Source organism: Schistocerca nitens, chromosome 1 (assembly GCF_023898315.1).
Source record: "Schistocerca nitens isolate TAMUIC-IGC-003100 chromosome 1, iqSchNite1.1, whole genome shotgun sequence".
NCBI classification, from domain to species: domain Eukaryota; kingdom Metazoa; phylum Arthropoda; class Insecta; order Orthoptera; family Acrididae; genus Schistocerca; species Schistocerca nitens.
In genome coordinates this window covers 1,133,401,345-1,133,428,609 of record NC_064614.1, presented here as the reverse complement: position 1 = coordinate 1,133,428,609, position 27,265 = coordinate 1,133,401,345, and the positions used below count along the sequence as shown (strand labels likewise).

At 39.5% G+C, this 27,265-nt stretch overlaps 1 protein-coding gene across 3 annotated transcripts in view; it reads right to left on the bottom strand.

The window, feature by feature from the left end:
- LOC126199489 (zinc finger protein 91-like) overlaps nt 1-27,265 on the bottom strand; it is a 177,724-nt gene that overhangs the window by 52,625 nt on the left and 97,834 nt on the right. For all 3 annotated transcript variants that reach the window (XR_007540164.1, XM_049936412.1, XM_049936420.1), the window contains 2 exons: nt 25,663-26,284; nt 16,712-17,481 (listed from right to left, as the gene is read on the bottom strand). Coding sequence is in view for 2 of the 3 variants with exons in the window: in XM_049936412.1 (XP_049792369.1) it covers nt 16,712-17,481; nt 25,663-26,284 (1,392 nt within the window). In the remaining variant the exon portion in view is untranslated. The remainder of the gene's footprint in view (nt 1-16,711; nt 17,482-25,662; nt 26,285-27,265) is intronic.

Below are 27,265 nucleotides of genomic sequence, written 5' to 3'. Positions count from 1 at the left end.
AAAAAAAAAAAATGACAATTCAGATGACGTTAGATTTAAAGCCTCCTATGTCACAAAAGGATATAAAATGTAGACTGGCAATGGCAAGGAAAGCGTTTCTGAAGAAAAGAAATTTGTTAACATCGAGTATAGATTTAAGTGCCAGGAAGTCGTTTCTGAAAGTATTTCTATGGGGTGTAGCCATGTATGGAAATGAAACATGGACAACAAATAGTTTGCACAAGAAGAGAATAGAAGCTTTCAAAATGTGGTGCTACAGAAGAATGCTGAAGATTAGATGGGTAGATCACAGAACTAATGAGGAGGTACTGAATAGAATTGGGGAGAAGAGGAGATTGTGGCATAACTTGACTAGAAGAAGGGATCGGTTGGTAGGACATGTTCTGAGGCATCAAGGGATCACCAATTTAGTATTGGAGAGCAGCATGGAGGGTAAAAATCGTAGACGGAGACCAAGAGATGAATACACTAAACAGATTCAGAAGGATGTAGGTTGCAGTAGGTACTGGGAGACGAAGAAGCTTGCACAGGATAGAGTAGCACGGAGAGCTGCATCAAACCAGTTTCAGGACTGAAGACGACAACAACAACAACAACAACAACAACAAACAACAATGACACAATAACTTTGGTTTACATTGTCACAATGCATAGTACTGTACAGTAATATAATTTGTTGTATAGTTGAACATTAATTGATTTTCTTCTAATTATACTGTTTTCTTTACTCTCTGGCCCCGATTACACATAATTTGTATGTATTTATGTGCAAAATTTGACCCCTACTTATGCAAATTTGACTTACATGGCTGTCACTCAGTCACATCTACTGCGTAAGTCCAGGGTATTATTCTATATTAAACAACTGCGTGTACGGACTGAACTGCAATATGTTCATCCAGTTGATTGTTGATGGCATGTCAGTGGCAGGCCTAGATAATCCATACAGAGGAAGCTGTTATGAGAACAGCCTGATATACAGCACTCTTCCCTCTTACCATCACATATATTAAGTGTGTTTGAAAGTTACAGTGAAAATGAGCAAGTGCAGATACACTTTTAGGATTGGAGAACCATCTACATCCCACGTCAGGGCAAAGCAGATGCAGGAGGATTGGATCTATTGAGCATTCGTAATTTAAAGATACAGTAAACAATGGTATTCCTTTGAAAAATGGTGGCAAGAGATAGGAAGGAGAACCATATACACTCAGTGTGTATGTCGGCAGGGGAAGGGGGGGCTAACATTAATACTTTGGAGACTGGCCGCTTAGAATAATATCAGGCCTAGTAAACTGGCCATTTATGCCATTATTTAAAGTGTTACATCACGGCAGCAGCTGATATGTTTGCTATAGTTTCTTCCAAAGTAATTCTAGAAATTGAGAACAGAAGGCAGTATGCCAAGGGAAAGGTAGTGATTCTCATGTGCATTAAGTCCAGTTCTGGAGCAACAGATCACTCACATGTTGAGAAAATCACAGTCCAATCCATAATTGGGCATGGTCTTTTAAATGTGAAGCTACGGCTAGAGTTATACTTAAGCTTTAACTACGAAGTATAAAAGAGGTCGTCCTCGCATCAATTGGAGGTATAAGGTGCAACCAGTTGCAGATAACCCACAGCAAAGCAAATAATGCCTGTTGCCTGGGTTCAGAGGTGCTAGTATCTTCTCTGCAACTATTAATACAGAAAGTGAAAACAACTAGTACTGACTATAGTGTCTCAATGAAATTTGCAATCTGTAGTATTTACTGTTTCCGAAAAGATCATGGAATTCTGTGATAAGCTATGCTGTCACTTCCTAGACTTGTGCCACAGAGCTGACAGTTACAGTATTGCACTAAATAGACTATGAATGCATTAACATACAACAGGTGTCTACCAGTGTAGTTTACTGTGCGTGGAACACATACAAGATTTTATTTTTAGGATAGGTGACTCTCCATCCGGTCAGAATAAATGTTGTTATAGAGGCTCCAAAATACTCACATCAACCTCAATAAAACTACCGCACAGATGAAGATATCAGAATGTTAGTGATATATTGTAGAAGTTATTGGAAGGAAGTGCCCGAAGTTGAAGGACAATTTAAAAGCAATGAGGTGCACACACTACTCTGTCTCAAGAGTTGGTTAAAACCAGGAGGAGGAGATTAGTGTTTAACGTCCCGTCAACAACGGGTGAGGGAAGGATGGGGAAGGAAATCGGCCGTGCCCTTTGAAAGGAACCATCCCGGCATTTGCCTGAAGCGATTTAGGGAAATCACGGAAAACCTAAATCAGGATGGCCGGAGACGGGATTGAACCGTCGTCCTCCCGAATGCGAGTCCAGTGTGCTAACCACTGCGCCACCTCACTCGGTTTAAAACCAGAAATTGATAGTAATGAGAAAGTACAGCAAATGTGTTTACCAAAAACATAGATTTCTCAGGACCGGTGACAGTGTATTTTGGCAGTAGACAAGGGTCTTAAGTCAACTGGGGTAGAAACTGAGTCTGCAGAGGAAATGGTTTGCGCACAAATAACCATCACATATGAGATAAAATTTGTAGTTACACCTTTCCTTTAGTAGCCAGATTCAACAGTAAAAGTAACTGATAATTTCACAGAAAACCTGTTCCCTTCATATGTGTTTCTATGAATATTGCATAGAGCACTGGTTCAGCATCCTTCCCAAAATGGAAATATACAAGACATCTGAAAGCTAACAGACCTAACCTATGCAAGAATGCTCAAATAGTGTCTGTAACCAATTATCACTGCGCAGTTGCATCAACACCAGATAACCAACATACAAATGACAAAATTATCAGAAAGTCTACATGTTCGGTAAAATGAATAAGAATGAGGTTATATAATTTCTTAGGCAGGAGCTAGAACATCTGATTCAAGCGGTGGCCAATAGCAGAACTGTGGCTCATGTTTAAATTAACAGTCCATCAGGCACTCAAAAATTATATACCTTACAACATAATTCAAAATGATGAAGATCGTCCTTAGTATACACATAACAACAGGAAAGATTTTTAAGAAACAGTGCCTACCACAGAAACTATAAACTTGAATCACATTCAGCTCCCAGAAGGGCAATATGTGAAGCCTGTAAGGATACTGTGATCAATATCCCTACCAGAGAGTGGACTACAAGCAAGCACTACCTGGTGAGTCTTGGCATCCAGAACATTCTGTGTTTATTGCCTTTTCTGCCAGAAGCACAAAATGTACTTCTACTTAACAATGCCTACCACAGAAATACCACATGGAACCCACTGCACCAGTAATGCTACCATCATTGATGTCTTGTTATATGATGTCTCGTTCCTCTATACTCTGTCTTTTATTCTAGTTGATGATGGTTTCCGAAGTTTCACACATACAACACTTCCCCTGAACATGTCTGTAACAATCGCTGCTCATCTGTGGTACATCCCTATTGTTACCTTGCATAGTTCAGTACAGTCTCTTTCTGCGATTATCAAATCTGAAAACTGTGTCGTGGCATAGTACACAAAGTGGAGGCTCTCAATGCTGACGGGGAAGGAAGTCAGCCATGCCCTTTCAAAGGATCCATCCCAGCATTTGCTTTGAGCGATATTTAATTTTAAGGGATCTGACAGTGAGTTGGCCACTGGACTGTGTGGTGGGAGACTTACTTCAGTTATACTCACAAAAAGAAGAAGAAGAAGAAGAATTAAACTACCGCTTAGCTGTTATGTTGGTACATAAATTCTTAGCATTTTTCCTGTAAGTTTAATAAACACAACAGAAACATTATTCATCAATAATACATTATCTTTCACTATTTGCAACAGTTTGCCAACATTGTGGTAACTTTTAGATTCCGCAATTATAGAAATCACGTAGTTTTGAGGCAAAGGACTTGTCAAGCGAAGTTCAGTCTGCATTTTCATCCCGGAAGGAAGTTCCTTGGAGGCTGTTTCATAGTGTGTGGAGAAGGTGAAATTTTTTTTTTTTTTCCGTTTAGTGAAATGTGGGTAGGCGTTACAGAATAGCATCACTTCGTAGTGTTCTCGGTCGTCGTTCTTGGATTGTGTCTGAGAAACTTCTCACTTGTTGACAATAAATGTCAACAATGATGCAGTGATGGTTACATCTTGGGGAAGCAATTCAAAGTACACAACACCTTTGCTATTCCTCCAGACGCATAACATTATCTTTTGAGGGTGCACACAGGTCTTTGTATGAAGAGTTGCTGCTTTGTTTGGGATGCACATTACTGCGGATAAGGCATTTAAATGATCTTCTTCAAATTCCGAAGGCCTTCTTGAACATAGAGAGTCACTAATGTCAAAATGATCCTCCTCAAAATGAGGAAACTAATTTCTTGTTGTGCTCTGCCCATTTGCATTACCCCATACATAGTGCAAATGTTGCTGGCTTCTGTGGCTGCTGTAACCCCTCTGTAAAACTCAAACAGAAGAACATATTGAAAATGTCCCAAATTCTCTAGTGTCCACAGCCCCACTCACTAATTCAAATGACTATGTGTAAACTAGAATAGCAACACTGAACTACAAACAAAAGATGACTATCAATACATAGACCCATTGCCACTGCAATAGCAACAAGTAAAACAAAAATGCTATGAACTTGTGCACCAACCTAATATACTTGCTGGCACCACTGTAATAATTTACTTCAAAACTGTGGATGTGAATACACTAATGTACCATGTCAGAAAATGAGAATCAATGTAACAAGGAAAAAGTAGCAGAAGTCGTGAATAAAAATAATAAAAGAAGAATAAGTGGCCATGAGGAAAGTAGCTGTAGATTCAGGAATTGCAGAAATGACAAGTAGTGCAAGAGTGTCTTATTTGATGGATGAGACAGAGGGAGTGAAAGACAGTAGTATATTAATTTCACAACAGAGGCAGGAAGACTTACAAATTAAAGGAAATAAGACAAATCAGGTAACTATAAAGACAATTACGGGAAGCCAAGGGTGTTTAGATACGCAAAAGCTTTTAGCAACAATAATGGGAAAGATGGAGGACAACACATCCTACTTGCAAGGAATAGAAGAAAAGATACACGAAAACACAGCTGGAAATGCAGCTGAAAGGAGACAAGTAAAAGCTCAGCAAGCAGAATTCATCACTTACTGGAATGAGAAGATCACAAGACATGAGGAATGGTGTCGCAAGCACAAACTAATAACCCTGCAGGTACAAGTAGTTTTAACAGGTTGCACTGAGAAATACAACCAGCTCAGCACACAGCTAATCTCTGTACAAGACAACACGAAGAACAGAGCAAAACAGGTAACCGAAATTAGTGAAAGAAGTGAGGTGGAAATTGCCAAGGTGAAAATGGAATTAACAATGATTGCTAGCACTGTGATGACTAACAATAAGAACTTGGGTAACTTCACAACAGATATTTTGCAAAAAGAAATGGGGAACCACAATATTGGAGTAAACAACATAATATTAACTCATTTGGAAGAAGTAACAAGCTTTTGATAGGGACTGCAACAGATTTCGATCTGGAGAAAGATTACACTCAGTGACATTCTTGCATCGGCTTGAAAGAACAATGATTGAGAAATGGGCAGACACTTAAAAGGCAGATTTCACAGTGAGGTGGATGGTTCAAATGGCTCTGAGCACTATGGGACTCAACTGCTGCGGTCATTAGTCCCCTAGAACTTAGAACTAGTTAAACCTAACTAACCTAAGGACATCACAAACATCCATGCCCGAGGCAGGATTCGAACCTGCGACCGTAGCGGTCTTGCGGTTCCAGACTGCAGCGCCTTTAACCGCACGGCCACTTCGGCCGGCAGTGAGGTGGATGGAAGAAGGAAAGACTAACTGGGTAGATTCTCTAAATTTAACCAGGATGGTGTACAATGAGTCTGAAAAAGCCTTTGCAGATAAATTTGGTCACAAGAAATGCAAGATTAGGTTAGGTACGAAAGGAGACTACGAGCAGCAATAACCAGACATATGGGTCACTAGTTGGCATGTTAGGAAGTCACTAGAATTACATAAATATTTGGATATGCCATTGGAAGAGAAAACCTTGATAAAATAGATAATGAGCAGAGTACCAGCACTGTATGGATGTTCATCATACTGTCTTACAACTGAGAAAGAAGAGCAACCAAACTAGATTTTAGAACACACAGAAGAAAGGGAGCGAGAGGAGGGTCATAACTGTAATAGGAATAATACACTACTGGCCATTAAAATTGCTACACCAAGAAGAAATGCAGATGATAAACGGGTGTTCACTGGACAAATATACTAGAACTGACAAGCGATTACATTTTCACGCAATTGGGGTGCATAGATTCTGAGAAATCAGTACCCATAACAACCACCTCTGGCAGTAATAACAGCCTTGATACGCCTGGGCACTGAGTGAAGCAGACTTGGGTGGCGTGTACACGTACAGCTGTCCATGCAGCTTCAACACGATACCACAGTTCATCAAGAGTAGTGACTGGCGTATTGTGACGAGCCAGTTGCTCGGTCTCCATTGACCAGACGTTTTCAATTTGTGAGAGATCTGGAGAATGTGCTGGCCAGGGCAGCAGTCGAACATTTTCTGTATCCAGAAAGGCCCGTACAGTACCTGCAACATGTGGTCGTGCATTATCCTGCTGAAATGTAGGGTTTTGCAGGGATCGAGTGAAGGGTAGAGCCATGGGTCGTAACACATCTGAAATGTAACGTCCACTGTTCAAAGTGCCGTCAATGCAAACAAGAGGTGACCGAGATGTGTAACCATTGGCACCCCGTACCATCACGTCGGGTGATAGGCCAGTATGGCGATGACGAATACACGATTCCAATGTGCATTCACCGCGATGTCGCCAATCACGGATGCGACCATCATGATGCTGTAAACAGAACCAGGATTCATGCGAAAAAATGACATTTTGCCATTTGTGCACCCAGGTTCGTTACTGAGTACACCATCGCAGGCGCTCCTGTCTGTGGTGCAGCATCAAGGGTGTCCGAGCTGATAGTCCATGCTGCTGTAAACATCGTCGAACTGTTTGTACAGATGGTTGTTGTCTTGCAAACGTCCCCATCTGTTGACTCAGGGATCGAGACATGGCTGCACGATCCTTTACAGCCATGCTAGTGATACGAGGCCGTTGGGATCCAGCACGGTGTTCCGTACTACCCTCCTGAACCCACCAATTCCATATTCTGCTAACAGTAATTGGATCACGAGCAGCAATGTCGCGATACGATAAACTGCAATCGCAATAGGCTACAATCCGACCTTTATCAAAATCTGAAGCGTGATGGTACGCATTTCTTCTCCTTACCTGAGGCATCACAACAACGTTTCACCAGGCAATGCCAGTCAACTGCTGTTTGTGTAGGAGAAATCGGTTGGAAACTTTCCTCATGTCAGCACGTTGTAGGTGTCGCCACTGGCGCCAACCTTGTGTGAATGCTCTGAAAAGCTAATCCCTTGCATATCACAGCATCTTCTTCCTGTCGGTTAAATTTCGCATCTGTGGCACGTCATCTTCGTGGTGTAGCAGTTTTAATGGCCAGTAGTGTGCAAACCCAAACAACAGAAATAATGAATACAGAGGTGAATGGTCATTGCCCGAGTGGCATGACAACGATCAGCAGCCTGAAGTGTGGAATGACGAATAGGGAAGGTTTTGTTTGGTTTGGTTTGGTTGTTTGGGGAAGGAGACCAGACAGCGTGGTCATCGGTCTCATCGGATTAGGGAAGGATGGAGAAGGATGTCGGCCGTGCCCTTTCAGAGGAACCATCCCGGCATTTGCCTGGAGTGATTAAGGGACATCACGGAAAACCTAAATCAGGATGGCCGGACGTGGGATTGAACCGTCGTCCTCCCGAATGCGAGTCCAGTACGAATAGGGAAGGAGGAAGAGATGACTGCACAAAGGGAAATTTCCATGGTCACAGTGTATACAATCACAACTTCATAGGCTTTCAGTCACACAAACAAGAGAAGAGGCAACTGGTGGAGGAAGGAACGGGAACCTGGAAAACAAAGATCGGTATAAGCTTGGCTCAACCTGAACCTAAAACTAAGAGGTAAACTGTGCCATTACCACTTATAAATACCAGAAGACATACTGCAGAAATGAAATATAATCTGAGGAATAAAATTCAAGAATTAGCCAGTAATATACATGGTATAATGGCACAAAGCAGCCACCATACAATAACGAAAGAAAAGACAATACACTGACTAAGATAGATGACCACCTTATGGACGGTAGTATAGTCCAGCCAGTTGAAGATGTGATAGTTAATGAAGAGATTATGACTGAGTCAGAAGAATAAGAAGAAGAAGAAACCACAGATGATGATACAGGAGTATCAGAAGAGAGGGCTTTAGAAGTATCAAGTACTTCTAATGCTGAGCCATTGGGTGGCTCTGGATCATCATTTGAAGTAATGGTAAATGTGTGTGTGGAAGACAGATGGGTGCCAGGAGAAAGAAGCAAGATGCCAACCCAACAACAGCATTTGCAGAATCAAAAGCACAAATAGTCGCCATCAAAACAGAGATGAACAAGAGGAATTAATAGAGGAAAGAGAAATAGCAGAATGAGAGCAGTGGAGCTGTTAGTAGAGAGGTGTCAGGTGTTACTAGTTGTCTTAATCAAAGAAAAGAGGTATAAAGTAGTAGCAGTGGTAGTACCACATTTGATGATGGCATTTACTATCAATACAGACAAGATGGAAGTGCACAAGGGGAAAAACTATTTTCACAAAAGGAGTAATACGAATCATGACACGAGAAGAACAGCGGATAATAAAATTCAAAGGCAGGTCAATGCGATACTACGAAATGGGAGCTCAAGTGTTTGTCGGCTGCCAACAGAAGAAAAGCAGTTGAAACAAGAAGAATGAGGAGATCATTATCTTTACAATGAAGGGAAATGAACCAAACATCCAAGAAGAAACTGATGGGACAATTCGGGAAACAAATCTGGACCAAACATTGATCAATTGAAGATGATGTTAAGGAGGTGTAAAAATGTTCTTTCTAAGAAAACAAGAGTGGTCAAAGGACCACATTACAAAATAAAGATCTGACCACAGAAAGCATTCTTTGTTTAACTGCACCCTCTACCATAAGCAAAACACTGACATATATCTCTTTTTAGGTGCACGAAAAGGCAATCAGATATTCACGCCGGAAAGTGAAACTAACTGCATCTGATGAACTGTCACAGAAACTCAAGATATTTAGCAGTTTCAACCTGACAAGTCTTATTGGATAGAGAATCCAGACAATATGTCGCAATTTATAATGGCAGCAGATGTTATCAGTACCAAGCGTTGTCTTTTCAACTAAATGTGTCTATCACTGCCTTTATATGGACACTAGACCAAGTATTGGGCAAAGATTTGCTACGTGAATTATGCTCTATATCAACAGCCTCACAGTGGTGAGTGGGATGTGGGAGGGACAAATTTACATTACTGTGAACAAGAGATCAGTTTATTGACAACCTCACTGCACAATGTCTGACTTCTGTAATGGAGCCAAAATCTCACCTCTGCTCGCACTGCTTCTCCACTATCAAAGTGAAGTTGTTGAAGGTGTTCTTTAATTTTTGGAAACAAATGAAAGTCGGATGGAGCTAAGTCAGGATTGTATGGAGGACGATCAATGACATTGAACCCAAGACGTCGTCAGATTGTTGCAAGTGCCAAAGTGCTTGAGTGTGGTCTGGCATTGTCATGCTGAAGAAGAGCGTGCTTAAAACATTGACAAACTCTTCAAATTTGTGCTTTCTATTTTCAGAGGGTCTCACAGTAACTTGCAGAGTTTATGGTGGTGCATTTGGGCACGAATTCCAAATGCACTAGAACACTGTGATCATAACTGTCTGCGGATGGCAAGTTCTTGAACTTTTTTGGCATTGGTGATCCTTTTTAGTGGGTCTCCATTGATGCTCTTATTTTCAGGGCAAAAATCGTGACCCAGCTTTCATCACCTGTCAACATGTCGTTAAGGAACCCATCACTCTCACACTCAAAACACAAAACAAATTATTGATGGATATTCAGTCTCTTCTGCTTCATGTAATGAAACCTGAAAGCTGTGTATTTTATCTGACAATTTTCTCTGATGAGTTCATGAACTTGATTCCAATGAGTCTTGTTGACTGCCGCACACGGTCATGCACTCTGCTCCATTACCGCACCACTGCTTCCTTCATTAGAAGCACAAACAACTTAACGTAACATTTTACTGATATTGCTAAAATCATCACAGCTTTCATTCTTCTATAAATTTCAATTGGAGGAATGTTTTATGTGGTTAGAAATTCTTATGCACCAACATAGCAACGTTACACAAAGCAATGTTACACGCTGCAATTTGGAGCCCTCCAGCAGCACAGGTTTGCAACTTGCATCTGCAAAGTGGGAAGTTGACCAAGAAATACGCACAAATGTAGTATCTCAATGAACATTGAGAACAGAAATTAACAAAAGTTGAAGGCACTATTTTTTAGCACACTCTCATGGTAGAAATACTAAGATGATTGGACAAAGCTGGAGTCACCATAAATTTCAGCAAATCTGAGTTTGGACAACAAGAAATCAAATTTTAAGGCACCCCGCAAGGTGTAAGCAACTGAAGGATTTCTTAGGTTTATGCTCTTTCTAGAGTCATTTCATAGATGAGCAAACACTAAACACAGTTTATTAACTTTCTATGTCTTTAGACTTCAAGTCTGCATATTTTTCAAGACAGTCACCCTGGCAACGAACGTGTCTCCCAACACGAGACTAGTTTGTTGATACTCTCACTGCAGAATATATGACTTTGTTAATGGACCCAAAACCTCACTTCTGCTTGCACTGCTTCTTCACTATCAAAGTGAAGTCTTCAAAGGTGTTCTTTACTCTTTGGAAACAAATGAAAGTCAGCTGTGAAGACGTGTTTCAAAGGATTAAGGCAAAGCTCAATAATTCAGAAATACTAGCACTCACAAACTTGAAGAAAGTATTTTATTTGACATGTGACAGTTCAGAATATGGTATCCATTGCCAAGTGTACCAAGTGGGTGAAGAACAAGAAACAGTTGTGGAAAAAACAGTAGCATTTGCCAGCAGGATCTTAACCTCGTGGGATAGGAAGTACTCCAACGCAGAAAAGTAGGAACTAGCCGTATTGTATGGGTTTACTAAATTATGGCACTATTTAGCCAGCCAGTAGAAAAACCATTGTAGTAATGGACCAGAAACAACTGTTATTTATCATAAACACTAAGTTGTGGTACAGGTGACTAACAAAGTTGCTCTCGAGCCTTCAAGAACTAGAGTTTGAGATTGGATATAGGCCAGGTAAAGATAACAGCAGCCCTGATGTCGTGTCACGTATGCCAACTGGTTTAGGAAAAAACTAATATGCAGCTGCAGAGAGCGGAACAGCTGATTACAAATTTGGTGAAGGGAATGTGGTGAAGGGAGTGTAGTGCAAGAAACAAACATGGGAGACGTTGAGACAAATCTGCGGAGAACAAAATGCAGATGAGCGTTTAAGGGGAGCTGGAATACCCTATCTCACCAATGTTAAATTTGCTACCTTTATGTACCTTTTTTCTCTAGTACTGTTATACCTAGACACTAAAATTTTGACATCTGCTTTCAGCATGTATTGTTAGCTCCCTGAACTAGACTCAACGTTTATGAACTTTTCATCCTTAAGCCATTTTTCGTAAGGGAAAATTTCATATGAATCTCCCCAATTTAGCGAATAAGCCAGTTGTTAACATGGTTATAATTCAATGGCACCTTTTAACTATTTTGTAGCAGTCCTGAAAATCTGAATGTAATTTGTTTAGTAATTTGCGAGATAAAGGTATGTATAGGACTGAAAATGTCAAATGTCAGAAAGTGTGATTAAAGTAATTTATTATGAAAATTCACACATATCACTTATTTTATCGTCAAAAATGTCCATCAGAATAAACAGGGCCATCATACCGTTCTGTAAGCTTTCTTCTTCCTGCTGCCCTTATTCTCTTTGTACTGAATTCAGTTGCATACCGAGTTATGCTTACTTGCAATTTGTCCAGAAGCTGAAGACCTTCGATGGTGTTAATGTCACGAGCAATGCCAAGCCTTTCCATGACCTTCAAACTTCCCATATGATCATTACTGAATGAAGTAACACTAACACTGACTGCCTATTTCAGTTTTTGTCCCAACAAATATATTCTTAGGAATCCCAAGTTCATGTGAGGTTGTTCAATGATACATTCTGATTCTGGGCATGACAAAGTGTCTGCATGTGAGAGCGATAAGAAATTCCAGCTATCACTTACATAAAAGATGCCTGTAAATCGATTCCTGCAAAACTTGTGCTTTTTAAATAATTACGCTCTCCTAGGCATCAAAGTAACTAAGTCAATCAGCACTCAAAGTATAAAGGAGACTTATAACGAATCCCGTATGGGGCACACACAAAACTCTACACTTGAATCACTAACTCACAGATCAAAAATTGAACTATAAACACAGCTGGTTGCTATGACAATGGTACCAACTGAAAGATCAAAGTTGCTACAGCAGAAGTGTGAAACCCAGAGCCTTCAATATCTAATGTTTTCGCTTCAAACACAAACAAATCACCAGTTGGAAAACTTTCCTAAGCGCACACACAATTCTGAAAAATGAAATAAAAATACTTGTAATTAGAATTTCTTAACAAATTTCACACCATTTAAGCAGAAAATTCCAAATTATTTCATAGATTTAAAAACTGAAAATTTGTTTTTTTTTTAATTATTTTGTGGCATTCCATTTCCTTAAGGTTACCAAAAAGAGAACAAGGTTGTGTTGCTGATGAAGTAATTAGATCTTATAACGTGGTACATGGAGGTGTTCCATATAGGCAGACAAGCATACCAACGAACAACTGGAAGGTGTGTGCCAGAACAAAAAACCTCAGAACTGATTTGGTATAATCATTACAATAATGCACATTTAGGTGCATAGAAGTGGTTGGATATACTATGCTGAGTCTACTTTTTTTTAATAATATGGCTTTAAGAGTGAGGAATGAACTATGCAACTGTGAAATATGATGAAAGACAAAAACTCCAACTGCGCAACATAAGAGGCACATGTACCTGATAATACCAAATGAGCCCAAAGAAATACTTGTAGCAGACCTACTGGGACCGTTACTGACATCATAACTGGAGCTATTCAAGTGCAAGTAGTCACCGAGTTATTTTCCAAATATGTGAGGTTCTACCAAATGTGGAATACGCATGGTAAAATAAGTAACAAGATGGATATAGACTATTTTAACATCTGCCTTCCGAAAAAGATATTAAGTGATAATGGATCTCAATTCATAAGTAAGGTATGGCCTGAGGCTGTGCTTCGATGGTCTTTATATCTTGGCACAAGTCCATATCAAACCTGGATGATTGCACAATGATGGGTATAAACAGAATGTATTGAGCATACAGTCACAATGAAGGCTTTCAGTGGTACAAAACCTAGTACCCAGACACTTGAGAACAAGAGAGGAACTGAGATAGAAGAAAATGTCCTCCACAAAAGAAAATCGTGGAATGTTATCGCCTTTCAATAGTTGTAGCTCTGCTATCATGAGTGTCATTGTAGTCAATGCCAGTGGTGCTGAAAAACAGCTACAATTGCCGATGCTTTGCAGAGCCCCTTGGCTCAATGGAGTCCCTGTCAAATTCTATAAAGAATTTGTGATTTAACTCCACTCCAGATTATAATTTACTGTAGAATCCTTCAAGCAAATATGTGTTACCTGTGAATGGAAGGAGCATGTTGCATGTGCTTCATAAAAGAAAGTAGAACTCACCCACAGATCTGCTGTCCTATGTCATACACATGTATTTGTAGCAGAATCCTAGAACGATCCCAGAACGAATAGTATGACTTATTCAAACAGTATGACCTACCTTGAACAAAATAACCTTCTCCATGGAAATAAGCATGCATTCTTAAAACATCAGTCATGTGAAATTCAACTCATAATTTTTCCACATGATACCATCAGTGCAGCAGATAGCTTCTAGACTTTTGATTCAATACCACACTGATGTATTCTAAAAAACATGTGCGTCTATTGCATATCTAACAAGGTTTGGGATGTCATACAAATATTTTGGAGTAGCAATGTGTAGATATATATATTGGAATTACTACGTAAGTAAATCAAATGTCTGGCTACAATACATTAGTAAGATACTGGTTATGGTTGTCTGACAGATTAAATGGTTTAGCCAAAATACTGGTTTGAAAACTTTAACAAATTTCTTTCAGGGCAAAACTATGAATATTCTTCAGGTCCCTACGTACCTAACCTGTAGAGATTGTGCAAATAAAATTAATAAAGTAACAGCTTGCACAGAAGTGTGTACAAGCAATAATACGTACCATCTCTGAAGTGACTGGGGAAGAAACCTAGATATACGGCACATTATGAATCACCTTGAAGAAAATGACATTGATACATAACCAACACGGATTCAGAAAATATTGTTCTTGTGCAACGCAGCTAGCTCTTTACTCCCACGAAGTGTAATGAGTGCTGTCGACAAGGGCTCTCAGACTGAATCCATATTCCTAGATTTCCAGCAGACTTGATACCGTTCCTCACAAGCGACTATTAATCATGTGATTCTTGAGTTTCTCCCGGCGTATTTGACAATCAAAATATCCACAGGTGTACTACCGGTCTACAGTGTCCAACGGGCACAATATTTCGGCGATCATACATGACTATTAATCAAATTGCACGCAAAAGGAGTATCGTCACAGTTGTGTGTTTGGATGCGTGATTTCCTCTCAGAGGGGTCACAGTTCGTAGTGATAGATAGTAAATCATCGAGTACAACAGAAGTGATATCTGGCGTCCTGCAAGGTAGTGTCACAGGCCCTCAGCTGTTCCTGATTTACATAAATGATCTAGGTGCAGTCCCCTTAGATTTTTTGCAGATGACGCTGTAATTTACCATCTAATAAAAATCATCAGACGATCAATTCTAACTACAAAGTGATCTGGAGATAATTTCTGTATGGTGCGAAAAGTGGCAATTGGTACTAAACAAAGAAAAGTCCGAGGTCATCCACATGGGTACTAAAAGAAATCCAATAAATTTTGGGTATACGATAAATCACACAATTCTAAGGGCTGTCAATTTGACTAAATACCTAGGAATTACAATTACGAGCAACTTAAATTGGAAAGACCACATAGATAATATTGTGGTGAAGGTGAAACAAAGACTGCGCTTTGTTGGCTGAACACTTGGAAGATGCGACAAACCCAATAAAGAGATAGCCTACATTACACTTGTCTGTCCTCTGCTGGAATATTGCTGCGCGTTGTGGGATCCTTACCAGATAGGATTGATGGAGGACATCGAAAAAGTGCAAAGAAGGGCAGCTCGTTTTGTGTTATCGCGCAATAGGAGTGAGAGTGTCACTGATATGATACGCGAGTTGGGGTGGCAATCACTGAAACAAAGGTGGTTTTCTTTGTGGCGAGATCTATTTACGAAATTTCAATCACCAACTATCTCTTCCGAATGCGAAAATATTTTGTTTACACCCACCTGCGTAAGGAGAAATGATCATCATAATAAGATAAGCGAAATCAGAGTTCGAATGGAAAGATTTAGGTGTTCCTTTTTCCCACGCGCCATTCAAGAATGGAATGGTAGAGAAGTAGAATGAAAATGGTTCGATGAACCCTCTGCCAGGCACTAAGTGTGAATTGCAGAGTAACCACGTAGATGTAGACTATACAAAGTATCTTCTACCACACACTTCACAATAGTTCACAAAGTATACAGGGCACCCCAGGAGGAAGGATCAATATTAAGGGATATGATACAAATGATCGTTTGAAGCGAGAAAGTCTAGTAAACACAGGCTCTAAAACACTTTCCTTAAGAGCTTTGAGCACTTGTTCAGCAGAACATATGTGTTTCACAGCATCAAAGATGAAGTGCTCACAGCTCTTTAAGGTACGCATTTTAGAACCCACATTTACTAGGCTTTCTGCTTAAAATGATCGTTCCTGCCATAGCCCTGAATATTGAGCGTTCCACCAGGAACACCCTGTACCTGTAGAATAGGGGTTATTTTGCCAACCTGGTGGCATCAGCATAAAATTAACTGCCAGATGTTGCTTGTCCTTTTGATATCCAAGTCAAAAAGTAACCTACACTTGAAGCCTGAACTTCTAAAGCTTATTATACAAGCTGGATAATAAATTGTAGCATTCTGATAATTTTTAATATGATTTCAGCATCACCTGATGCGCTAGGGAGGCATTAGCTCAAGCAATTGGATAGACTGATTAATTGAGAGAGACATCCCTGCTCACACATTAACGTATCTTTTTTTCTCTCTCTCCATGCAGTTTGCTAGTGGTGACATCCTCGTAGATGGCAAACACATCAAACTAAAGTGTTGCAGTAGATGGCAAACACATCAAACCAAAGTGTTGCAGTATACTCTGTTACACCACAAGTTATATATTTACATATTTATTTGTGATATTTTTTTTGCATGAAGTTGAAAATTCATACTGGGCATTTCCAAGAAATTTATGATCCAGTTTTGTGTTAACTGTACATATCCATGCATCTAGCAATGATCACACACAATTTTGATTGTGTTTCTTAGCGTAACAAAATATAATGCACAGATATGTACCTGTTTGGTGAGCTTGCATCTGCAAGTACTGCTGCTGATGTCGTTTCTTCTGAAACATCATGGTTCACGATGACAGGAATCTGATTCGGTCGACGAGTATGCCAACCCTTATGTCGAATGAGACTAAGATGATCACGGAATGTGCGGTTGCATAGTGTACAGTGACTGCTCTCTGCTGGAGAATTTGCTGTTGAAGGAGTTGAACCACCAATTAAAGGTGTGGGAGTGCTCCTCCGTCTGTGCACAGCCAGGTGGCGTGTGTAAGTTTCTGCATCATTGAACACTTTTCCACATTCAGAGCACACAAATGGCTTATTATCTGGCATATCTCCTACATTTTCGGATGATTCATAATGTCCATGTTTGCGTTTATGTTTGCTGAGTGCTGAGGAGCTGTTATACGAGTTCTTGCAAACTTGACAAGTGTACAACTTGAGGCTAATATGGCTCTCTCTGTGTTGGGCAAGCTCTGATCGTGTTGCAAAACGTTCACCACAAGTGTCACAATGAAACAGGTATGATATTCCTATTGAGCCTGCATTTGCAAGAGGGTGAGCCTGTGCTTTATGGGCCTCCAACCGCTGTACACCATTGAAACTTTGGCTACACAATGGGCACTGAAGCAGTTTGAATCGCTTATGTACTCCTTTGTGATTGTTTAGTGTTCTCAGATCAGAAAACTGCTTCATGCAAACAAGGCACGTGAAGCCACCGTGAGTCTTTATGTGACGAAGTAGCAGGTAGCGATGAGCAAAAGCATGTCCACAGAGCTGTGAAAGAAAATACAAAGTTTTAAGAAACATCTAAAGTTTATCCTTATTTTAGACAATAGAGTTCAGCAGCAAAGTGTTTTAAAATACAATATATAATTGAAATGATAATTAAATGGACGTCCCCCAGCTGCAAACAGGCGTTGGTGTACTTCATTGGGGACATGTTGAAAATGTGTGCCCCGACCAGGACTCGAACCTGGGATCTCTTGCTTACATGGCAGACGCTCTATCCATCTGAGCAGCTAGGGTGTCCATTTAATTACAATTTCATTTCTAGCAAAGCTGCATGGTCATCTACGGTAACTGTTCTTTCGGGACCAGATACTACTGTCATATATAATCAATATATAATGGATTAAAGGCATATTTTAAACAGTAAGAGCTACGGCATAAAAACATTTCACACTCACTTTTTCAGCTCAAGCAAAAGCTAGAAAACAATGACAGATAAAGGGCAATATTAATAATATTTAAACACTATTCTTCCTTTTTTTTATATGCATTCAAAATAACGCAAGGCCATTTCTCACTGCTAATACTGCCAACATCTGCCAAATAAAAACAGCAAACCTTTTCTTTTTATGTAGCTCACATTTCCTGTAGTCAGAACAAGCAATCACCTCTCTTTCCTGACTGGTACATAAATATCACTCTGATTACATGGAGTAAAGGATTTTTTACAACTTTGTTCAGAAGACACAGTACCTATCCTAGGTGTGGGATCAGGTACCAGCCCAGTGCACAATCTTCAACCATCATGAAGTTTTGCAACTGCATGCTCTACTGCAAAGGAGAGATGTTCACTTTGGAAACACAAAATCTTTTTCTGTATCACACTTATCTGCTTACAGTGCAAATTGGTGCTGATTATCAGAGGTTGGTGAAAAAAAGGTGGGGAGGGGGGAGTCTTACTGAATTCTGTGACAATGTTCTACAATTTATACCTTGCATAATTTGACAGTTGTCCACAGTCTTTAACAGCAACTGGCTTTAGGTCTACCCATTTCCTTGAGGTTTGATGCTTATCACACGTCTAACGTTGTCTCCTACTGAGGGTGACATAACAGTTTCTGTCTACAAGAAAGTTGTCAATTCACTGAGATATCTTTTCAAATAGTCTCGAAGTGCGTAGTATGTCTGCAGAAAGACAATGTGGAATTAAAATGCAGTTAATGTGAATGATGATACTGCACATCACCCCTGCCTCGATGTGTTTCATGCACATGTACATGTAATTACCTATAAAGGACCTACAGCACAAAATTAAGTTGGATAGAAACTGAAATGGAGAGAATAAAGGAAAATGGGAATTTATTTATTCTAAAACAAATTAAACTCATTTTTTAACTGCCCCTTCTACATATCAGAATTATGTAATCTGATACTGCAATCCTCTACTTTACTTGTAGTACAAAGCAGAAGGTGGTTTCAAAACTGTATTTTAGGTATGGTCATATGGGTGATTGTGCACCCTAACCTTGCTCTTGTAAGCTATTCATCTCACAGAGAGAATTGCATCCACATATATGTAAACACATCTACACAGATACTTGAAGCAGTAAGTGGCTCTCTGGGGCAGCCCCCTGAGGTAGCTGGGAATGCCTTAATTTTCAAGTCTAAGAAATATGTGGTATCTTAGGTATGCAATAGGTGATACCTTAGATATGCAAGGGGGACCGTGTTTCGAGGCCAATTTTTCACAAGATACTTTTCAATCAGTAACAACCTTACCTAACGGTACATACCTTCCTTTAACTTTAAAGAATTTGTCTTCATGAACCAGCTTTGTAATGAATGATGTAAAGGCAATACACTGCCATGTACCTCAATTGCATTCATCTCCTACTGCAGCCATATGTACAATTCAACAAACATGTGCACCCACTGACATTGTTGTTGTAAATGTGTAAAAACATTATACCAGTATATTTTGCAGGATAGCTGTTAGAGTGAGATCATACTGCACATTTTTACTTTACTGTACAGTTACCTGTACGCATGTGGGCACTACGTCTCCAGAAGAATTAGGGGCTTCCCATTCCTAAAAACAACTTACCCAAATAATTACAAGAATGGGAAATTTTGGCATTGAGCTGTGAAAGACTGAATTGAGAGACTTATTTTTTTAACATATTTCTCTTTTAGGTAATTTCTCTTTGTCCAACCTTTTTCCAGCAAGTAGCTTTCAACTCTGAGGTGTTAACAGCTGTGGTAAGTTCTTCAATGGGGCTGCTATGTTTCCCAGTAACAAGTTTCTTTAAATGTGGGAACGGTTGGAAATCAGGAGAGTGTGACATCTGGTGAAAAGGTTGGTATTTCAACATTCATACTTGAAATACCTTTTCTTACCACCACAGTATCTTTGCGGGCAAGTGCATTGTCTTGATGAAACACAATTTTTTAAATTTACAACTGAGGACTAGTCTCAATTTTTCCCATTCAGTTCATTCAGAAGACGCGGGGTATTTGTTTAATCCTTTACAAGGCAGTCAGTAGGAAAAATTCCTTTCGCCTGCCAGAAAACACTGACAAAAATCTTTCCACTATGTGAAATGAACTCGCATTTCATGGTACAGTGGTCAACAACTTCCCCTCACTGCCTTTAATTGCTGTTTCTTTTCTTACATGAAGTGGTCACTCGTGTCTTGTACACAGTAATAAACTGAGGCACAATACCATATTATTTATAAAAAGGCACAAATATTGCTGACAAGGAGAACACAGCAAATGCAATAACCCAAGTTCTCAGAAACTTTACTCAGTGGATGAGGAGTCTAAATAAGTGAACACGTGTTTCGGCTTATCCCTACATAATTGACCGTTTCTAAGCAAATGAGGGTCACAGTTTTCGAGGTACTTCATGAGCTTTAAGCGAATAAGAAGTTCGTAGCTTTACAACACTGCTTGCCATATTTTAAAGCTGATTATTATATTTATTTCAGTTTTTCATTTATCTACCAATGTATGTGCAGGATTACTAAACAAATTTTATTTCCAATGTATATTGAAATAATGTTGCCCTTATTCATCTACTAATTGTACAAGAGCATTTTGAAAAGTAAAGATACAATGGCTCGCAGTCCTTAAATAGAAGATTTATTTAGAAAACATCAGTTACACCTTATTAACTGGATTATTTGTTATTTTTCGACATAATCACTCCCGTTATCCAAACATTTGTTAAGTTGGTGCACAAGCTTCTGTATCCCACAGTCATAGAGGTTGCCGCCTGTTGTCAGAACCACATTTCAACTTCGTCTTTGATCTCTTCATCGTCGTGGAATGATTTTCCACCAAGATGTGACTTTAGGTAACGGAAGACATGGAAATCGGTGAGTGCAAGGTCCGGGCTGTATGGCGGATGGTCCAATACATCCCATTTGAATTGTTTGAGTAGTGCTTTGGTTACGAGCTCTGTGTCAGGCCGAGCATTGTCATGAAGCAAGCGGACTCCACTTGTCAGCGCTCCCCTGCATTTGTTTTCAATTGCCCTTTTTAAGATGCTTCAAAGTCTGGCAATATGCAGCAGCATTAATTGTCGTTCCAGGAGACATAAATTCCAAAAAACAGAAGCCATGATTTTCTTCGCTGAAATTGACGTTTTGCATTTCTTTACTTTTGGTGAATTCGAATGGCACCATTGCATTGATTGTTGCTTGGATTCAGGTGTATGGTGATAAACCCATGTCTCGTCACCTGTCACAATGTGATCAAGGAACTCATCACCTGCTTCAGCATAGCGTGTGAGGAAGTTGAGTGCAAAGCCCATCCTTTTCTTTTTGTGTTCTTCCGTTAACAGTTTTGGAACCCAGCACGCACACAATTTCCTGTACCCTAACTTGACAGTCACATCATAAAGAGTTGTCACTGACATGTCTGGTATGATCCGAAGCAATTCTTTCAATGTGAGACGTCTATTCACACAAACTGTTTCCTCTGTTCTCCGAAGAAGGGCATCAGAGATCACAGATGGCCAACCTGTTCTTTGTTCGTCATGAACATCGGTCCTACCTTCAGAGAAATGACGACACCATTTCGTTACACTTTGTCGATTCATAATGTTCCCATAAACAGAAACAATTTCTTTGTGAATATCCGCTGGTCGCTGACCTCTTGCATGAAGAAAACGTATGACGGAGCGCACTTCGCATTTGGCGGGATTCTGAATCGGCGCAGCCATTTTAAACACAACCTACTTCAACCAGAAGCAACGTTCAACTGCTGAACGACCGTGAGGAGAAAGCTAACGATTCAAGGTTAACACCAGTGTTGCCAACTTGCTCGCTAAAACTCTTCTGTTCCTCTGGTGTACGGTGTATCTTTACTTTCCGAAATACCCTCGTATATCTGGTAAAAAAAGGAATGAACTGGAAAATTATTTGAAACTGTTTTTGGTGAATTCCTGTAATGTAACTTGTTCATAATCAACAGCAAATGCCAATTTTCAGTAAAGTGATCTATTATGCGTGGCCTCCCGTGAAATTATTGCTAAGACATGAAGTCTTAAGCAATGTTAATGACGTTTCTTTCCAAAGTGAGATTCACACACAGCAATGTAACTGTGGCAAACCTGCCTTCGCGCAATGCTCAATGTGTTTGCAGTTTCTAAGATCGATATAATCCAAGGCAATGCACCAAGTCTTCCTGAAGAATAAACATAACAAAGTATCACAATTAACATAAGAATTGATACAAATATGAAATATAATAAGAATACGTGAATTTAAAAATACTGTAACTTGTGAAAATACCATACACACACATACCGAATATAATACATTTAGGACACTTACTGTGAAGCCAGTTGTAATTCTACAACCAACACAATACCCTTTTATCCCCTTAACTTGATAAGGAACATTCGCATTGTTGCCTTCAACAAACATAGGTAGATAAATTAAAAGTGAATAAATAAATAAGATAAACAAAAACAATGACCGGGTTTCGAAAATGGTGCGCAGAAGTAAGAGGCCACAACCATTGCAACACCATTTTAACTAACATTATCACGTGCTAATATTAATCTAAATTACATCAAAAACTTCATCATTTTCACAGAAATGATTGGGAATCTATGAATAAGCCAAGACACTTGTTCGCTTATTTTGGCTCCTCTTCCATTTTGTGAAGTTTCTGCGAAATTGGGTTATGGCATTTGGCATATTGTCCTCATGAGAAATACAATTGTGCTTTGCTTTTGGACAACATTCAACAAATGTGCCATCCATATTAAACAAAGCATCCTTAAGTAAGATGTACTCTTCTTTTCCTACTGATCCACATCTTAAGATTGCAGACTGGTGCACTGACTGGAAACAGACTTTAAATGTTCATATATCTAAAACTGTGAACTTCACAAAACACAAAAACAAACTTCCCTTTGATTACAATAGCGAGGAGTCACAAATGGAATTAACCCACTCATAATAAGACTAAAATAATGTATGTAAAATACACAATACAAATACACACGAGTAAAAATTTAATGGAATGATCGTGTAAGCTCAACTGTAGGTAAAACACATGGAAGACTTCGGTTCATTGGTAGGACACTGGGAAAACGCAACAGGTTTACAAAGGGGATTTCTGGCACAACACTCGTGCAACATGCTAAATATGACTAATAGAGTATACTGAACAAAATACAGAATGGAATGCAAAGAAAAGCAGTGCACAGGTTTGCCTGACTGTCATAAAAGCATTGCAGAACTGTTGATAAACTTGAAACGGCAGACACTAAGACGGATATCAACTATCCCTAAAAACCATATTCCAAAGTTTCAAGAACCAATATCAAGTAAGGAATAAACTACAGCAGCCTATGGATCACTCCCTGCAGAAGTGCACAGAGTGTCATTTAAGTGGTCAATCTTCCCATATTTCATATGTAAATGAAACAGGAACGAACCCATGCTCAGTATCCTCTGCAACACACTTCACAGGGTTTTGCAGAGTATGGACACTTCCACAGGGAGTGATCCATAGGTTGCTGTGGAAATACAATAATCTCATACACCTGTAATTGGGGGTCATCCACAACGAAAGATGCCCTTTCTTGATGTTTTCCTTTGTGTTTGCATGTTTGAGGTTTCATTCATGTGGATCATCTTTAAAAGAAGTACTCTTCTGTTCACTCTTTTATGCTGTCCGTACAGTCATTTTCTTTAACCGACTTAATTCAAAAACTCCCGAACTGGTTCTATGATTTCATTGTTAATTTGTATTACTTTCTTTTCGATGTCTTCACCATACATTATTTTAGTCTTATTATACTACATTTACATTTCTACTCGCAGACTTGCTCCAGTAAGTTCCTCCATTTGTTGATAAGGTTTATGTACCCTAAAGACAACAGCACATTGTCATCAGCAAAATAAAACTGAGTTACGTATGTTCAACTGACAGATGTATGTTCTTCAAAAATTTCCTCTATGGTTGCTGGAAATTTGGGTGTGTCCTTCCTTACTTGACAGTTTATTTAAACTGTAAATTTCTCACAATCCTAAAGGCCTCAAACTGAAGTTGTATAATTAATGACTACATATTCCTAAGTGTAGTACCTTAGATTGAATGAATGTGTTGTTTCTCAAGAGCTGTCACAAATGAATTTATTGAAATATCAAAATATCTGAACATCCAGATATTGTGGCAATACATACTCCTCCATTCTGTATTGCATTCACAACTTCCAAAAGGTTTGATCAGTAAGATTTGTTGCTAGAGCTGTCCCTTTGTGTGATTTAAGTACAATGTTTTTTCTTCATTGCTGGTGATAATCTTGGTGATTACAGTGTATATTACAGAGAGGTGGCTGGTAAATCTGTACATTCTCAGCAAAGTAGAATTATAAACATTTTGACTACCACACACACAGTGATGGATGTTTCACTGGCAGACTGGGACAGTCACATGGCTTTGGGCTCTTCTGTGGCTCCTGGCAGATGCACAGTGACAGGCAAGAGGTTCTGGTGCAGTCATCAGCTGTGACTTGGCAGTCAATGTGTTATGACATTGTTCTAGTTTTGAAACACCCTCGTCTTCGGCAGACATTCTGTAAATTGCAATTTCTGCAAGTTTCTTTTGTATTACTTTGACTACTACTTAACCTATTTCGGCTGAAATATTACCTCTAGGGATCTTTTCTTTCTTCGTAACTTAAATGCCTCTGTGTGCCTCACTTGGCATTACTTACAGAATTCCATTATTTTTATTATTAACTATCTGTATTATTGATTCATTTCTTGAACTACACAACATTAAACAAAATCGTCACATTTTGATGCCATTTTCTTCCTGTTGTTGTTGTGCTACTTTATTTGATGAAATTTGGTATCTTCCCAGCATATGCTTCTGCTGTGCTTTCTTCATACTTTTACTGCTGTCAATTCTCTCTTGCCATGTTTTCATTATATAATATCTCCTTATATTCTCTCAAACACATTTGTGATTAGCTTTACTTGGTTAAGCACATTCTATCTCATTCCAATTATTGTTTGTTTGAAATATTCACTTACTCTTTAGCAGCTGCCTTGTTCCACTACTGACTTATCTATATTTATACAATCTTCGTTTCCAGAGATGCTGAACTTACTGCTTAATCCGATGTGATAGTCTCATAATTCAGACTTTCTTGGTGAGTAAATTTCTAACTTTCTAGTTATTAGCTCCTATAACTCTTATCACAGGCCCTTCTGCTTTAATGATTTCCATAGAATATTGTTTGCTTATTTTTTAAAACTAGTCTCAGTGCTCTGTTAGAAACTTTTTCAACATTCAATTATATATACAACAGGTTAAAGACAGCAAAGATTCTTTCTTAAATGAGAACCTGTGCTTTAACTTCTATGACTAACCTGAGAACACACTCAACAAACTGTCTGTCGATTTTATACAAGAGCATGAAATTACCACCAAAGCTTTTATCAGCAAATGTTGCATTGTTAACTGAGAGCATTGAATGTTTTCACCAAACGGTAGGCTACATTAAAAGTTATTTTAGCCACTACCATTAACTATTTTTGCTTTTTAAAACTAGGCAATAAGTAACTGCATACTAAACAACGTCAAAAATAGCTATTTTTTAAACACACACACACACACACACACACACACACACACACACACAGAGAGAGAGAGAGAGAGAGAGAGAGAGAGAGAGATAGAGATATTTTTACTCACCTGGCACTGGTGAGTACCATTTGTTCCTGTATGAGTTGCTCGGATGTGCGCTGCTAAAAATGATTTATGAGTAAACGTCCGAGAACAAAATGTGCATGGAAATGTCGTTGGTTGTGGAACAGGCTGTTCTGGTCGGCTCTGCACAGCTGGCCCACAGAAAGGCGGATTGATCCGTGGGGCAGGAGGTCCTGCTGGTGGGACAGTACCAAGAAGTTGCTGGCGAATTGTATGATAGTCAACAGTAACACCATGCATCTTACGCATGTGTTTGTATACTGATGAGGCGTATCCCAACAGAAGTCCACACACTGAACATGAATACGGCTTATTCGTCGAATGTGTTACTAAGTGCTGCTCAAGCATTGAGAAACTGTTAAACCACTTATTGCAAAGGCGGCACAATACAGCATTGCCACGAGATGAATCTGTCTCTGTCATAGGTGTTGATGACTGCTGTGAAACTGACAACTGCGCTGGCACTGGTGTGGGTGCCGATGTCGCATGAGCTGGAGGTGCCGGTGGTACTGGTGGTGGTTGTGCACTGGAGGTATGCACTGAAGCTGCACCTGCTCGGTAGTGTGTCTTACGGTGACTCATCATTGCCGCTAATGAGGCAAATGATCTGCAAATTAATAACAAACTTCATGAATATCATTTCTCTACACTTAAAAATCAATGTGAAGCTTTGATATTTACGAGGGTTTTTCAACAAAGACAAACTAATTTTCAATCATGTTGAAAAGGCCGTTGCACTGCCACCTACTGGCTGCCTTGTGTACTATTAAGTATCCTCGTCTTCCACCAGGTGCCAATCTCAACCATTCTCTGGCAGTAGCGTCTTGAATGTGGTTGTAGCTCGATCTGCCTCTAAATTTTACAATGGTAGAAAGTCAAGACCAATGTTATGCATTACAGTTTTGCATTCTGCTGAAGAAGACTAGTTGAGAAATGCTTGAAGATCTTGATAGAGCTTAGGGTGAGTATACAATGTCTCATGCAGCATGTTTCCAACGGCACAAAGCTTTCAAAGACTGAAGAGGGAGTTGTCAGTAGAAAGGGGAGGAGGAAGCGAACACGTCTATCCTTACTGACATTACAATGAACACTGCCACAGGAGTCATGCACAAGGACTTTCGTGTCACTGTTAGACAACTCACAAAAATGGCGGAAATTATGATGGAGAGTGACCACATCATTTGCAAGGATCATTTGAACAGGTCACAAGTGTATGCTTGCTGGATTCACAGACTAGTGATTCCTGCTCAAAAACATAACAGAGTTGACATTTGGACATGGGTGCATGATGAAGGAGATGATTAGTAGAAAATAATCACTGCTGGTGAATCTTGGGTCTAGTCTCAAGGCCATGAAATGAAGAGACAGAGTACACAGTGGATTAAAATGGGAGAGTCTCACCCAAAAAAAGCACATGTTCAGAAATCAGACAATAAGGCTATGGAGTTCCATAACTCACTTTGCCACTCCAAGTGCCATCTACTGTTGTCATGCAAACTGGACATGTCAGGCTCTCCAGTATAATCTGCTCCGTTGGGAAATGCTGTAGCTTTGGGTGTGCATAAAAGGACCTTCGCGGCCTTTGTAC